Source organism: Rattus norvegicus, chromosome 8, assembly GCF_036323735.1.
Source record: "Rattus norvegicus strain BN/NHsdMcwi chromosome 8, GRCr8, whole genome shotgun sequence".
Taxonomy (NCBI): Eukaryota; Metazoa; Chordata; class Mammalia; order Rodentia; family Muridae; genus Rattus; species Rattus norvegicus.
The window spans coordinates 29,217,551-29,233,959 of record NC_086026.1 but is presented as its reverse complement, the minus strand read 5'-3'; the positions used below and the strand labels follow the sequence as shown (position 1 = coordinate 29,233,959).

Sequence of the window (16,409 nt, the reverse complement as noted above, 5' to 3'; positions counted from 1 at the left end):
GACTAAGAACACAGCTGCAAAATCTCTCTTTAATAATTCTCATTGAGTAACACAATGCTATAAGCTACACAGACAGGAATGACCCTAGGAACAAAAGAAAGGTGGCAAAACCCAATCCAATCAGTAAAACAAGCCTGACCAAACAAAACCTTCAGAAAAGAGCATGCACTTGGCACTAATCTTGAGTGCAAGCACTGCAGCCAGGCCCTGCCCACTGACCGCCCATACCTCTCCCAGGCTCCGCCCGCCCGTGACCACACCTCTTCCAGGCCCCGCCCACCCGTGGCCCGTACCTCTCCCAGGCAGCCTTCCTTCATCATGTACTTCCTAACATGACTCCAGATACGGGTTTTAGACAACAAGCTACCACCAGTAGCTTGTTCAAATTTTTCATAACTTCCATATTTCTGTAAAGTCAGCTCCATAATATTGATGGACTGTAAAAGAAAGATTAAATCAACAGCTCATGCCACTGAGATGAAGTCAGCTAATTATGGTCTTATTCATCAAGATGTATTCAGATTTACTAGTAACGGGGTTAAGATGAAACTCCAGCTTCACATTTTTCTAAGCTTAAACAGTTCCCACTGACTTTCAAAAATCATTGTAAACACCTGTGAACTTACAAGTGCTCTTGCTGGCCCAGCGGCACCTCCCAGAGCTAAACAGTGAGATGCTCCCACGGCCACACAGTGAGACTGACTGAGAAGGAAAGGAAGGGTGTCGGGGCCCAAAGAAACGCTCTTCCTCCCTGTCTTCCAGTTCTTCAGCCAGAGATGCAGAGGCTGATGCGCTGTCGACACACTGTGCCTGTAACTGCCGCTAGGAGAAGCTGGGCAGAGAGGATATTGGCTTCTTGACAAGATACGTGGTGGTTTGGAAGAACTCCAGTGTAAACCAAGTATGTCTCCAGATCAGATGGTAGGTTACAAGTATCATTTAGTTAAAGAGAAAAAAAGCTTAAATATTTAAAAACATACAAGACAACCAGTCCTCTGTAGCAATCTATAAAATCTGCTTAAAATGCACCTGTTTATCTATTTACTTGTGTGTTATGGGTGCATTTATGTCTGTGCACCACTTGGACGCATCTCCTTTGGACAACCTGTCAAGGAAAATGTATTCAAAAGGCAAGCAAACCTCCTGGTCAGAGATACAGACAGCAGACCACGAGACTGAAAGAGTACTGAAGGGCCAAAGCCAGCTTTTATTCTGTTGACGAAAATAATACTCTTCGGTGACAATGACGATGAGGATGGTGGTGAGGAGGAGGGAGAGGAGGATGGTAAGTCTTAGAATAGTTCCACCTTTCGTCTAGGGCAATGTACTATACACTTCTCATCATCTTAAAAAGTTGAGATGTTTTTCCAAATAGACACAAAGTAAAGACTAATTAAAAATCTGGTAATAAACACAAATTATCAGAACCTCCAAGAAAACCACCCAGAATAAGAATCTAAGTAGAGGAAACCAGAAGGTTCCATGTGTGTTTCCTTCACAGGATGGCCAAGGGCAGTGGACTGGGATAGCCAGGCTGTTTGTCAGCACAGGCCTTGGCCCCAGCTTGTCTGATTATTAAATCAGAGACTGGTTTTTGTTTTGTTTGGGGGGGAGGGGCATTGAATTGGCTGATTTTGTGTGTCAATTTGACAAAAGCTACAATCATCAGAGAGGAAGAAGCCTTAGTTAAGGAAATGCCTCCTCCATGAGATCTGAGATCTAACTGTAAGGCACTTTCTTAATTAGTGATCAATGGGGGAGGGCTCAGCCCATCCTATAGAGTGAGTTCCAGGACAACCAGGGTTACACAAAGAAACCTTGTCTCAACACCTACCAAACAAAGCAGGTTCTGGGGCCAGATATGGGACTGCCATGCCTTTAATCCCAGTGCTCAGGGGCAGAGGCAGGTGGATCTCTGGTCCATCCTGGGCTAGGTTCTATAAGAAGGCAGGCTGAGTGAGCCAGGGAAACAAGTCAGTAAGCAGCACCCATCCATGGCCTCTGCGTCAGCTCCTGCCTCCAGGGCCCAGCCCTGTGAGTTCCTGTCCTGCCTTCCTTCAATGATGAAGTTCTGTGGAAATGCAAGCCATTCAATAAACCCTTTCCTCCCCAATTTGCTTTTTGTCATGGTATTTTGTCACAGCAATAGACAGTCACACCTAAGACAGTGATGGTATTTGGGAAAGGGTCTCACTGGAAATCTGTAGAGCAGGCCTGTGTCAATTCACAGAGATCCACCTGCCTCAGCCCCTGGGCACTGGGATTAAAGGCATGTCAGTCCCATACCTGGCCCCAGAACCTGCTTTGTTTGGCTGGTTTTGAGACAAGGTTTCTTTGTGTAGCCCTGACTGTACTGGAACTCACCCTATAAAAAAGGCTGGCTTTGAACTCACGAGATCTGCCTGCCTCTGCCTCCCAAGTGCTGGGACTAAAGGAGTGTACTGTGGTAACCATCCTGAAGTTCATCCTAAGTTTAAAACTAGTGTAAGACACGTAAATACTTCATCTATAAACTGAAAATCTTTCTCTATAAAATGTCCATGGTTGTCTTTGACGAGCTGGCAAATGTTCTGAACAAACTCAGAGCTCTGCTAACTGCTTTTAGTTTACTACTGATTCTATTTTTAGTTTACTAGCTGATTCTGGTTTTTTGTTTGGAAATCTGACACAAGCCACTTCCACGATTATGTGCTAACATTCTCTCAAGTGCAGTTTCATTCAGTGAAAAGCTATTTACAATGGGGAAAGTGATACAGGAGGAGGGGTGACCATGTCAGAAGAGGAACAGTTAGGAGGCCTGGCTTCCCAGTAAGGCTCCACCACTTAGCACTGTGACTCTATCTCCTAGGCTTGGCTTCCTCAGTGAACATGAAGATGCAAACCGTTTACCCTACTTACCTTACGGAGCTGCTTTAAGGACAAAATGTACATCTACTTCCCAAATTACTATAGTGTTGAATTTATCAGAACTGCTAGCCTTTAATTTTGGAATTCAGTGTAAATAAATGTGTTATTAGGTACAGTATTTTTCTATGTTGCCAATATCCAACCCCAGTACCGCATTTCCTTCCTTTTCAAAAAATTGTAAAATCTAAGATTTTTCTCCTTAATTCTGAGTAACTTTACAGACTCCTAGACCCGACAGACCATTTTACCTAAGCCTTTCAAATACTCAGACTACAGACATAATCCAACTGTACCCAACAAGACGGTCTTTGTGTGATAGGCATGGGGGTGGGAGGGAGGACTTCAGATAGTCTCACGTAGCCTAGGCTGGCCTTGAACTATGCAGCCAAGGGTGACCTTAACCTTGACCTTGTCTACAATTCTCAAGGTGCTAGAATTATAGGCACGGTATCCTAAAACCCAGCCTTTAAAACAATACAACAAGGGGGTAGAGAGGACTCAGAGGTTAAAAACATTGTCTGCTCTTGCAGAGAACCCTGGTTTGAGTCCCAGCACTTATATGGTGATTCACAACTGTCTGTAACTCCAGTTTATGGTCTCTAAGGTCATCAAGCACACACATTTTACAGGCATACATGCAGGCAAAACACCCACACACTGAAATTTTTTTAATTAAAAAAAAAGTCTTCCAGTATTAGGTAATGAGCTTGGGGCCTCGTACTCTCTGGGCAAGAGCTCTAGCAGTGAACTATAGCCCTGGGCTGCCCACTGTGGGCCTGTGGACGGGGCAGCATCACTTCCAGGCAGGCAGACCTGGACTGCGTAAGGAGCTAGGTAAGCATGGCCCTGCCGTGAGTGGCTCATCAAGCAGCATTTTTTCCATGCTTTCTGCTGTGCTCACTTAGCTGTGAGCCAGTTCCCTGGTTAGGGTAATGCTTCACGGAACTGCAAGCAGACCTGCCTTCTAACTCCAGCCCCGACTCTCAGTGATGAGAACCCATAATCAAAACAAACCTTTCCTCTCTTACATTGCTTCTGATCTGCTTTATCACAGCAACAGAATGAAACTAGAAGTAGCCCTGGCTAGCTCAAACTGAGGACCACTTGTAAGCACAGCCTCAAAAGGTGGTGTCAGCACTGAAGGGAGGTAATCACTTAAAATGATCTTAAACATGCTATGCATTTACCTATATAATAATAAAGAAGAGAAGACAAAAGGGAGAAGGATGATTTGAACTGAAAGGAACAGCAAACTAGGCCTGGGATGTAGCTCAGCCGGTAGAGGGCTTGCCTAGGATGCTTAAAACCCAGGGTCTGATCCCCAGCAGCTGGACAATCAGAAGTCCAAGGTCATTTTCCCTACACGGGAACTCTAGACCAGGCTAGGCCATCTGAAATCTTGTCTAAACAACAAGCAAACAAAGGGTGAGTGCTCACTGGAAAACACAAAAGCAAGAGAAGAAGAGTTCTTCTACCAAGGAAAATACACAGCAATTTAAAATCATCTCAAGAATATTAAAAAGCTTCATAAGGTAGGTATGGAAGCACACTCCTATAATCCCAGGACTTAGTTTATTTTTAAAACCGTATGTGGGATGTGGCACTCACATGCCTAGGAAGTCGGTTCTGTCCTCCTAACCTTGTGTCTTGGGGATTGACTGGTCTGGGGATGTCAGACTTAGTGGCTGGAGCCTTTACATACTGAGCCATCTCACCAGCCTGGTCCCAGTGCTCGGGAGGTAGAAACAGAAAGAGCTGGAGTTCAAGATTCTCTCCAGTCATGCTGTAAATCCGAGGTTAGCCTGGGTTACTCTCCTGTCTCCCATGTGTTCATAAAGGGATGTAATATGTACAACAATTGCCCAGCATGTCCAAGACTCCAGGTTTGATCTTCTAGCCCCCAAGGGGGAAACCAAACAGTGCAGTCTACCTAACCCCTATCTATGTGTTGGCTAATGAGCCACGAATTCAAATTCGAAGTCACAGAACAGTGTCTTCCAGCCGGAGAACCCAGTGTAGAGTCTGTACATTTTTACTACAACACGGTTCTCATACATGTGAGCGAAAACACTCATCTACAAACCTCTTATCACACGGCCACCCCTCCCTGGTGAGAGTTAATAGAGGATATGAAGGAATCTCCTTTTGCCTACAGAACGGTAGGTTAATCGCTTTAGCTACGTAGTGAACTACCACTAGGAAAGCGGCATTTTACCTGCTTAAGGAAGCGGTCAGAGGCGTGGCTGTGCTTGGCTAACACGCCTGGCAGAGAAGGATTGGCGTACTCAAACTGAGGGTTGTAAGTGTAGTCAGACTTGAAGAACCTCAGCTTTTCCTTCTCCAGGTTGATGGGCTTTATAGCGGTCAATATACAGAGCTTTTTCCCAGAAAAGTCATCTCCTTTCTCAAAGCTTCTGCACAGCTGAGGCTGCTGCTTTGGCTTTGGAAGAGGGGTCAGGTTGCGCCGTTTGACCTTGTTTTTCGGTTTGGGTGGCAGTGCGAGGCCGCTTCCTGTAACAGAGATATCACGGGTAAACTTTACAGGACTTGGTACTGAACTAGTGACAAGAACAGCAGACTGCCTGTCTAGGCAGTACCAAGTACCGGTGCTTGTCACAGGCACCAGGGCTGGCGTCCTGCTAGGATCTTTGCTATGAGAGGAACTAGGAGATTTGCTGGGCTTTCTATGTTGTTTGGAGTGGGCAGAGGAAAACCGCTTTTGTGAATGGTGCTTTCTCTCCTCCTTGCTCTGAAGTAGAACATTGTAACTACTGGTTCCAGTTGTGAAAGTGTCCTTGAGAACTCCAGAGGACAGATTGGAAAAGCTTCTCTTGCTGTCAATGGTCAATGCCTCTTCTGCACTTAGAACAAACTTCTTAGCAAGTTCATGCTCAGGCCAGTGAAGCTTTTCTGTGATAACAAACAAAACCAAACAGAGAAACAACAGAGATGCCAGATGAAGCACACTGCGGGTTAAATGGAAACTTCCCTGAAGCCCTGCGAACCCTATAAACTAGCAAACATCTTTAGAACGGCTACTTCAGGCATTAACAGGGCACATTACTGTGCTAACATAAATTATCCATTGACATGCTCAGCTTCAATCCACACCTGTGGTGGAGTCTAGTAAAATGAAATCACGAACAGAAATGCTCTGAATGCCTCATTACTGTGAGCTTAACAAGGACAGATTGTAAGGACACCAGATCACCCTCCAAGACTTTCGAAGTTAATACAAGCTTGACATTTGCAACTCTACAGAGTAAGCGTGCTGTGGGTGCTACCTCACACCTGTAGTCAGAACTCAAGAAACAGAAGCAACCTGTTCTAACTACTGAGTGCTAACCCAGAGTTGCACAGCAAGACCTTAATTATCTTAAAACAAGCTAGCTGGGTGTGGTGTCAAATGCTTTTAATCCTAGCACTAGTGAGGCAAAGGCAGGAGGATCTCTGAGTTCAAGACCAGTTCCAGGATCAAGTTCCAGGAAAGCTAGCGCTACAGAGACAAAAAGTTAAGACAAAACAACCATCCCCAACCCCCACCAAATCTCAAAAGTACAAACACAACAGTACTTTTCTACCTTAAAACATTTTTAAGATTCCAGAAATGATAGCTGGGTGCAGTGTACATGCCTTTAATCCCAGCAGTGGGAAGCAGAGGATGTGTATAAGTTTGAGACAGCCTAGGCTACAGTAAGTTCCATGTCAGCCAGAGCTACACAGTGAGACACTGTTTAAAAACACAATCAACTGGTAATATATGTGTATATAAGCATGTTCGGTAAGGTCAGTCACTATTAACAATGTGTATATAAGCATGTTCGGTAAGGTCAGTCACTATTAACAATGTATGTGTAAGCATGTTCGGTAAGGTCAGTCACTATTGATAACTGGTTAAGAGCTGAGACTGCAGCTTGGTGATGGAATGTTTGCTGTTTTCCCAGCACTAATATTGTGTATGGGGGCAGGGGGTAGCACATGCCTGTAATCTCCAAACTTGAAAGGTAAGAAGCAGGAGAATCGGGGGCTGGGGATTTAGCTCAGTGGTAGAGCGCTTACCTAGGAAGCGCAAGGCCCTGGGTTCGGTCCCCAGCTCCGAAAAAAAGAACCAAAAAAAAAAAAAAAAAAAAAAAAAAAGAAGCAGGAGAATCAGGGTTGGGGATTTAGCTCAGTGGTAGAGCGCTTACCTAGGAAGCGCAAGGCCCTGGGTTCGGTCCCCAGCTCCAAAAAAAAAAGAACCAAAAAAAAAAAAAAAAAAAAAAAAGAAGCAGGAGAATCAGAATTAAACGTAGCCGTGTACTCTTAGACCAGTTTGGGCTAATGAGATGATGTTGCCAAAAAATGAAAATACATATACTTACTATCACAACAGTGTCAGTACATTGCGTGGCAAGCTGGGGACTTTGTCTCTGGGCCTTGCCAATGCTATGGACAGTTAGAAGTTGCACAGACTGCTTGCTCACGCACTAGCTTCAACGCTGTGAGCTGTTGGGTGGCTCACCAGGAACTCCCGCCTCTCAGAGATGGAAGCAGGAGGGTCAAGAGTCCAAGATTATCCTTACCTACACAGCAGAGCTCGAGGGTAGACTGGGTACATGGGACCCTGTCTCGAAAACTTAGTTTCTGTCCTTTAGAATTTTTCATTCCACAAATGGATAGTGTATTTGGCACATGTCTCCAATAAGCATCTCTATAAACACATACTTGAGTTGTTTCTGTGCAGTCTGCTTCTCCCCACTAGCACTAGGGATGGGCCCATGGCCTCCCACACCCTAGGTAACCACTCTTCCAGTTAGCTACGACCCAGTCCTACCACTGACTTCTGCTCTGAAGCCTTTTAATAAAACAGCACAGCACATGGTTAAGAGAGTCCTCATGGTCATCACACAGGGCAGACTCCTTATGAGCAGTCTAGGACATCCTTCTTATAGGACAGTTTCTTGTATGATGGAGAACTACCATCACGTCAGAGTAGAGCAAGGTGTGGTCACTTGGTAGCCCAGGCTGGCCTAGAACCCCTTGATCCTCTTCTCCAAGTGCTGGGATTATAGGTGTGTGCCACCGTGGCTAGAAAAATGTCAGTCCAGAAGTTTAGGATTTGGGGTGAAGAAACAATACCAGGTCAAAGGTAGATAACAGAAATTCTAAGTATGTAAGATACCTAAAGCCCTTTAAGCAAAATTTCTTGCCTACAGTCCAGTACTCACTGGACAAGTGAGGACGGGAGGGTCAAGTCACTTTGTCAACATAGCAAGTGTAAGGCCAGCCTGCATTGTGTGAGGCCCTCTCTCAAGAAAACAAAAAACAAAACCGAACTTTCTTAGACAGCAGGTGAAAGTTTAATTCTAGTGTCTAAAGGATAATGTAAAAGTATGAACTTGTAAGGGCCAAATGTAACTAGATGCGAATTAAGAGGTGGCGGGGCCGGAGGGATGGCTGCTCTTACAGAAGACGTGGCTTCATATCCAGCACCCAGATGGCAGCTCACAGCGATCTGTAACTCCAATCTCAGGGGATGGGATGCCCTCATCTGCCCTCCACGGGCAAGAGGCATCCACATGGTAACCAAACATGCACGCAGGCAAAATGCCCATACACATAAAATAAAATAAAATAAAATAAAATAAAATAAAATAAAGTAGATGTAGCAGTTTAGATTTTACCGGGTCATATTGAAGATGAACTGTACAAAGAAGTCACGTAAGATGTTAAAGATTTAACCAGCCCAAAGTAGGAGGAGGAATAATATTTTCATCACAGGCTGGCTGGGAACAGTTTCTCAGGAGGCCCAGACTTTGGTGTCCCCCAGAGACACTCAAACTGGGCTGGCAGAGCAAACGAGCAGGAGATCACAGAACATGGGCAGTGCTCCAAAGGCCAGGAACAAGGTCAACATCCTTTAAAGGACACAAGTTCAAGAGATTAAAAAGTCACCATGAAAGACAATGAAACAGACACTACAGGAAAGCAGAGGGCAGAGGTAAGAATGTGGGGACCGACTCGGGAGTGCCCTGAAACAGAAAAGGGAAGCAACCCAATTATTTTCCCATTTCACCTTCACAGAATCAAGTAAACAAAACATTTTAAGAACCAATTAATAAAAATTACTCTGAAAACTTCCTATGTTTATAGTTTATTGCCTATATTTTGTGCTGATTTTTATTACTTTATTGTTTGAGACAACCCAAAACTCATTATACAACCCTGGCTAGCATTCTCCCACCTCAGCCCAACTGCTGGGATAACTGAGGTAGGTGGCCATGCATAGCTATGCTCAATTTTTAAGAGGTGAATATTTAATGTAAAAATGGGTTGATTTTCAAAACTTATAGTACTCTTAAGACCAAAGGGCTCACTGATTTATTTAGTCAAAAGCACCAAGGCCATCCAAACGAAAGCCCATTGAGGCTGGATGTAGTGGTTCACAACTTTACCCCAGGACTCTCAAAGCAGAGGCAGGTGGATTTCCTAAATTCAAGAGGAGCCTAGTCTACATACTGAGTTCCAGGTCAGTCAGGACCACACGCTGAGACTCTGTCTAAAACAAAAACAATACAACCTTATACATTGCTCAGAGTACTTTTTAAGTAGCCCTGAGGCTGCAGGTGTACCCTACCTTACAGGGCTGGGATGAAGCCCTGGATTCAGTCCCCCAGCACCGGATGGAGTCAGTACGATCATTAGTTCAAGGCTATCCTAAGTGTTCAGTGTTGGAGCTGAGCTTAGGCCTCAAAGACCAAATCAAAACAACAAACACTGAAAAACTAACGCTCTCACCCTGCCCCTTTGAGTCCACACCCAGACTTGAGTATGTCTTACTTCCCATGGCTCTACTTTGAGAAGCCATACATGCTTTCTTGGGTATGCCTGGCTTCTGTCTCAGTGCCTCTCTTACCCTTGTTTTTAGGCCTAAATCAAAACATCTTTATTTAGCCCAGTCCTGGGAGGAGGGTACCTGGGAGGAGAAGGTAGTTGTAAATGCAAATGATCAAGTGCACACGATTAACGTGCAGAATCACGAAGAATAATCCAAAGATAGAGTATTAAAAACAACAATCTTGACTACAAAAATAAGTCCTGCCAAAATCTCCCTGGAGGAGTAGGGAGTAGCAGAGGGTGCCCAACAGACCTCTCTCCCCAGGATCCCGCATTTCACTTCACTTGTTAAAGTCTGCTTGAGGCCTCATCCATCTGTGTGAAAGTCTCCCAGGGATGGTGAGGCCAGTGCTGTCACAATTTATGTCCCAGTCACTGTAATCCTAGTTCGGCTATATTAAATGGTGCAGAGCTGTTTGCGGTGGCTCATACGGCTAATCCCAGTACTTGGGAGGCTAAGACAGAAGTATCGTCATGAGTCAAAAGTGAGACCGAGCTACAGAGCAAGAATCTGTGCTTCAAAACCCAAATAGAAGTTATAACAAGAGCCATCAAGATGGCTCAGAGGGTACTTACCGTCAGTCCGGTCAACCTGAGTCGTAAGACTGGAAACCACATGGTGGAGAGGCACAGTGACTCTCACAAGTTATCCCTACTTCCAGAGCACTTCAATCACTCACAACTCTTTTATTAAAAACTTGGAGTGCCTGGCTGAGGAGTTCATACACCCTCAGGAAGACCCTACTACTGTTTCTTTGCTAAGTGGACATAGCATCAAACCGTGAACAAATATGCGTCCTTACACCCATAGATCGTGCAGCCCGCTGCTCTTCATGAGGTAGACTCGGTTAACCCAGAGAGCCAGCCTCTTCAGAGTGACTGTGGACTCCTCGTCGGCTGTGCCATCCCCTACTTCCAGGGCCCAGGTAACAGCACAGAAGAGGAGGTGAAAGGTCATTGGAGCCAGAAAGTAGGGAAGGTGCTGTGAAGTGGTGTTTTCCAGACACAGGAGGGAGGGCTGGGAGCCAGCAACTCACAGTAGCTATGGCTGCTTGCACAAACTCAAGCCAACAATGGTTGCCAGAGAAGAGAGACCCTTTTCTTAGTGGTCACTGATAAGGGGACGAGTAGTAGCTGAGCAGAAGGCTGGCCTCAGGAGAAGGGGAGTTGGGGAGAGGATGCGGAAGGGAGAAGGTATGCACGTTGGAAACCCGTTGTACACAGGCTAACTAGGCTAACCAAACATTTTAAAAGGCAAATAGTATTATTACATTAAAATTGCTCCTCATGGGATGGGGGGAGGGGTTGTGGAGGGTTAACTGGGAAGGGAGATATCATTTGAGATGTAAACAAATGGATTGATCAATAAAAAATAAAATAAGAAAAAATAATAGGAAAGAAAGAAAATTGCTTCTCAGCATTAGCACTGTGATAAAGACACTGAATTTGCCAATAGGACAAAAGCTTCGTATGAATCTAGAACAGGAGAAGAGGACACTCAGACTCCTGGCTTCTCCCCAGCTCTATCAAGGACTCTCTGTAACAGCCTAATCTTCAAACCCATCAGGGCTCTTGTTCCTATCTAAAGCATGGAGGAGAACGGACTCTCAGTAAACAAGCAGTTCACTGCTGGGAATGGCTTAGGTTTCTGAAAAGTTATAACGTCTAACTAGAAACCAGACCAGCAAAAACAACACCTGGTGGAAAAATACCGGCCAACAAACTTTGGCCTACAAAACTGTGTGTCTCTCTTTTCTTTTTGTTTTTCTGTTCTGAGTTTATCTTTCTTCCTTTCTTGTTTTTGGTTCAGCGTCTTGTTACTTTGTTTTTAGCGTGTCTTTCTGTGTGTGTCCAGTGAATGGATGCCACTTGTGCACAGGTGCCTTCAGATGCCAGGAGAGATGGTCCAGTCTCTTGGAGCCAGTTCCTGGTCCTTGTGAGTACATGGTTACTGAACTCTTGTCCTCCAAAAAGGGGCAAGTGCTCTCAACTGCTGAGCCATCTCTCCACCCCCAAACCCCATCATGCACACTACCCAGCTCCCCCTGCCCCAGCTGACAACCGAACCCCAGGGCCTTGCACTTGGCAATCGCTCTATCACTGAGCTAAATCCCCAAACTACCACCATCCCCCCCCTTTTTTTTTCAGGATACAAAGCCTCTCTGTTTGGCCCTGGCTGGCCTGGAATTCTATGTAGACCAGGCTGGCCTATATAACACGGAGAGCTGTCTCTGAGTACAGTTCTGGGTTTTGAACTGAGGGTCTTGTATATGCTAACTAGCTGGTATGCCACTTAGCTGTACTCGCAGCCAAATGAAAATCTCATGATGCTCTAGTACTTATAAAACTTGACAACTTGGGTTAATGTTGCAAAAGGATGCCTGACTGCAGGAATATAAAACAGAACTAAACAAAAACTCGTAATGTCCAAAGAGAAACACTTTAATGTTATAGAGGATTTCATCTCTTAAGCTCAGATGATATCTACCGACAGTAGAAAGGATTATTAACTTATCAGAACCCCAGAGAATTGTGCAATGAAAATAAAGCTGAAGTTATAGGTGCCAGTGCTGAGGACCACCAGACAGTGTTGACTAATGGAAGCCACGTCAAAGGAGGGCATGGCCACATTTATATGTAGTTCACAAACAGCAAAGCTAGCTCCTGTGCTTTTGCTTGTAATGCCAGCATTTAGGGGAGGCTGAGACAAGGGGTCAGCCTGGGCTACACAGTGAGTTCCAAGCCAATCTGGGCTAGAATGAGAACCTATCTAAAAAACAACACTGGCAAAAAGAAAATAAGAGACCAACACTCAAGGGACCAAATTCTCTACACTTTCTTCTCAAGGATTTCCCTCCTTAGGCCACCTATCTGTTCCCCTTTCATAAGCAGAGAGGAGAGCAAACTAATTGTAAGCAGCTCTATTCTACACTGCTTTCAGAGTCTTGCTGTTGGGAAGGCCGTCAATACAAAAAAATATAGAACTGCAACCGTGACAATGACATCAAGGTGTCAGGAGAGTCTGGTACGAAGGGAGAACCACCTGTCCTGCTATGTGCTTTCTGATGATGGATACGTAGCTATTAGTCAACCATCCCAGGAGAAGGGGCAGACCTAGGGAGAGAAGGATGCTCTGAGGACTGGCCACACAAAGCGGGAGGTTAGATGGGTGTGGGAGATGAGGCTGGAGTCACAGCAGACAGAGTTCTCTCCTAACGCCGGGGAAGGATTTGTGTCTGTGTGAGTCATAGTCAATGATCTCGTCACCACCATCAGGGCTGATGTGCTTACAGACCCCCAACCACAGAAGCAACAAAAAACAAGACTCTTGTTAGGATTGGCGAGATGCTCCATGGGTAAAGGTGCTTGCTGCTAAGTCAATTCACCAAGTAGAAGGTGAGAACTGAATCCAGAAACTCATGCTCTGACCTTCACACATGTGCTTATCACCCCAACTCCCTCACACACATACAGTCTCACTAGGGTGACAGACACTGAGTTACTCTCCACACGGACTCTGGAGTACACGCTCAGCATGGCAGGGCAGCTCATACCTGCAAACCTAGCACTTGGGAGGTAAAGGAGGAGCTCCAACCGAGGCCAACAGGGGCTACATGGTGAGACTCTGTTTCTAAAAACTGAAATGAAACCAAGCATGGCTGGCCCGGGCCTTTACACCCAGCACTCTGGAGGCTGAGGCAGCAGATCTCACAGAACAAAAACTAAAAGCAAAAATAAATAAATAGATAGATAAATAGATAGACAGACAGACAGACAGTAAAATGATCACACCACGTACTGGGACACTGGGATTACATGTGCAAACCACAATGCTAAGATTCTGAGAGTTTTGTTTTTTGAGACAGGGTCTCAGAGTTCCCAGATTGGCCCCAAAGTCATATGTAGCTAAGGCTACCCATGAACTCCGGATCTTCCAAACCCTGAGATTACAGGTGCAGCCATCATGCAGAGCTGCTTGTCTGAAGCTTAATGGAAAAGAACATAATCCCAGAAAGACATAAGACTCTGACACGGCTAGGTGTGGTTCCTTATGAGATCCTGGACATAGGATTGCTATGAGCTCCACAGCAGTCACAACTACAAAGTGAGCAGTGTGTCTAAAAGGGGAGGAGGAGGGGGGAGGGAGGAGGGGGAGGGGTTATAAGAGGTGAGCTAGGTATGGTGTTGCAACCTGTAATCCCAGCACTCAGGAGACTAAGCCAAGAGGCCACTCGGTGCAATGCAGAAAAAAGCAGGAAGAAAGAGACAAGGGAGCAAGGAACAGAGGGAGGAGTGAGGGAGGAAAGTAAACCTTTTCTCATTTGATGCCATTTCTAAGCCAATATACATTTTTTCTATAGCTTCCACTTCTGTCACCTCGCCCTCCAGTCAGCAGTCACTAGGATGTCACGTCTAGATCATAGAACATCATGACTAAGTAAAACTCGGGTACCATACAAAGTAATTTTACAAACAACTGCCTCAGTTTTGGAACATAAAATACCACTTTGTTGTACATTCACAGCTTTTTACCCCACTTGAACTTCTGACTCTCCTACCTCCAGATCTTGAGTGGTTGGGTTCTAAGTGTGCACTGCTGGGCACCAGGGGCAGGGTTTCTTGCATGCTAGGCAAGCACTCTCTCGACCGGGCCACATGCCCAGTGTCCAGCCCCTTTACGTTATGTTGGAATAGGCACTCAGTAAGTTACCCAGGAGGACCTTGAACTTGCCGTCTCTCTGCTGCAGCTTCCCAGTAGCTAGGGTTACAGGCCCATGTCACCAGGCTGCCGTATTTATTGCTATTTCAAAGCAAAAAGGAAAAAGGATCATATTTTCATCAGTATTCTTATCCCAGTCAAGTTCTATTGGAAGAAAGCAAGCATCTGAAACACTGCAGAGTGCAGGAGAGTCTGGGTAGCACAGGGTGTGTTTCTCAGCTACTCTCATCATTCGGTTCGGTTGTCCCATTGATTGACTGACATTTCAGCAAGAAGCCTGACCAACAGGAAGAGTCTGCGTAATAAATGAATAATAATAACAATGATGAAAATCACTTTGTAACAGTGGCGAATGTTTAAGAACACCAGAGACAAGTTCCTAAGGCTAGTATTTCACCTAGATCACCTGTAGATCACCTACATCAGAAAATGGTTTGGCACATGAACTCCACTCAATTCTGGGCAAAGAACTAGTTAACAAGAGTAGGTGTTCAGTTAAAAAGAACCCATCCTCAAACCCCTAACTCTGCAGGAATACGGTTATGTTTTAATCAGATACCATACTAATATTTTAATCATATTCTCACTACAATGACTTTCAGTTTGGGGGGGTATTTTAATCGGTGTAGTTTCTAAACCCGGTGAGTCGTATGGGCTACAGAATCTATTTTCTTGCATGCAGTGTTTTTAACTGGAAGACAGGGAGAGTACTTTGCCACCCACAGGGCATTTTTGGTTGTCACAATTCTCTGTGTTAAAATACGGTTGCTCACAATAAAGAATTAACTTTTCCAATATTAAACTGCTGAAGTTGAGAAGCCTTGTTCTATATCATAAAAAGGACTGCAAGTTTTACAGGAAATTCTTTTTTTTTTCCGGGGCTGGGGACCGAACCCAGGACCTTGCACTTCCTAGTCAAGCGCTCTACCACTGAGCCAAATCCCCAACGGGACTGCAAGTTTTAAATTACCCTTTTTAGTGTGCAAAAGAATGCATTTCTTTCTGACATTTGTGTTCTAACCTAGTTTATGGTAAGCAAGTACTCTCTTGACCTTATTACGACAGCCTGTGCACATGTGTCACTGAGACTTGCTCAGATTTGCCCCTCTTCTGCCAGGTTTGAGGTTTTAAAGCAACTTTTGACACCATATTGTTTTGGTTTGTTTGTTTGTTTGTTTGTTTTTAGAGTCTGGGTCTGGAATTTGTTGTATAAACCAGGCTGACTTTAAGTTCATAGAAATCCACCTGTGTTTGCCTCTGATAATGTGTTTTAAGATGAAAGACTAATATCTACATCAAATCTCAATTTTAAAAAGCCTAATGCCAATTTAAGTGCCTCTAAGATCTTGGCTTTTATAACAGTATGTTTCCTATCAACAGAACAGTGGGATAATCTGTAGGTTACTAGAATTCCACAACAATCAGTTCTGTATTTTATACACTGAACAACAAATAGTATTAAAAAAATTAAGATTAGAAAGTATTTTCCCTTAAAAATAATTTAGTTTTTCAATTAAAAAAAAAAACTCTGCAATACCATATTGTGAGATGAATTTCAAAGCACCATAATGAAACCTCTTACTTTGTATGCTATCTTAAAAAAGGATCTTAGCTATTGGTGTCCATATCTCAGCACCTGGGAGACTGAGACAGGAGGACCGTGAGTTCAAGGCCAGTCCGGGTAACCTAGCTAGACCCCGGTTCAAAACAATAAATTCAGAAAAATTGGTCTACTGGGTAGAATACTGCAATACCCAGTATTCTAGGCTTATTTTTGTGACTCTACTTTGGGAATTAGCTATTTCTCTTTATTCTGTTGTTTTGGTATCTGTCCTGCAGAAATGTTTTCATGCAGTATCAAATGCTGAGGGTCTGGAACTGTTTAGTATTATTAAAGATTTAAATA

General features: G+C 44.5%; 2 protein-coding genes across 21 annotated transcripts in view; one reads left to right on the top strand and one right to left on the bottom strand.

Annotated features, from left to right (window-relative positions):
- The window catches only part of Rp9 (RP9, pre-mRNA splicing factor), a 62,648-nt gene extending 47,252 nt beyond the window's left edge, over window positions 1-15,396 (top strand). The window contains exon 6 of the mRNA XM_039081716.2: window positions 763-15,396. Coding sequence (XP_038937644.1) covers window positions 763-826 — 64 coding nt within the window. The 3' untranslated portion in view covers window positions 827-15,396. The remainder of the gene's footprint in view (window positions 1-762) is intronic.
- Window positions 1-16,409, bottom strand: part of Matcap2 (microtubule associated tyrosine carboxypeptidase 2) — a 49,903-nt gene that overhangs the window by 13,097 nt on the left and 20,397 nt on the right. For 8 of the 20 annotated variants that reach the window (XR_005487991.2, XM_063265342.1, XM_063265346.1 and 5 more), the window contains 2 exons: window positions 5,123-5,817; window positions 294-437 (listed from right to left, as the gene is read on the bottom strand). The exons of 1 other annotated variant lie outside the window; for it this stretch is intronic. Coding sequence is in view for 16 of the 19 variants with exons in the window: in XM_063265342.1 (XP_063121412.1) it covers window positions 294-437; window positions 5,123-5,817 (839 nt within the window). In the remaining 3 variants the exon portion in view is untranslated. Of the gene's footprint in view, window positions 1-293; window positions 438-5,122; window positions 5,818-14,342; window positions 14,475-16,409 lie in introns of those variants that run through there. 11 more of the 20 variants (XR_010053958.1, XR_010053957.1, XM_017595980.3 and 8 more) reach the window with 4 other exon arrangements.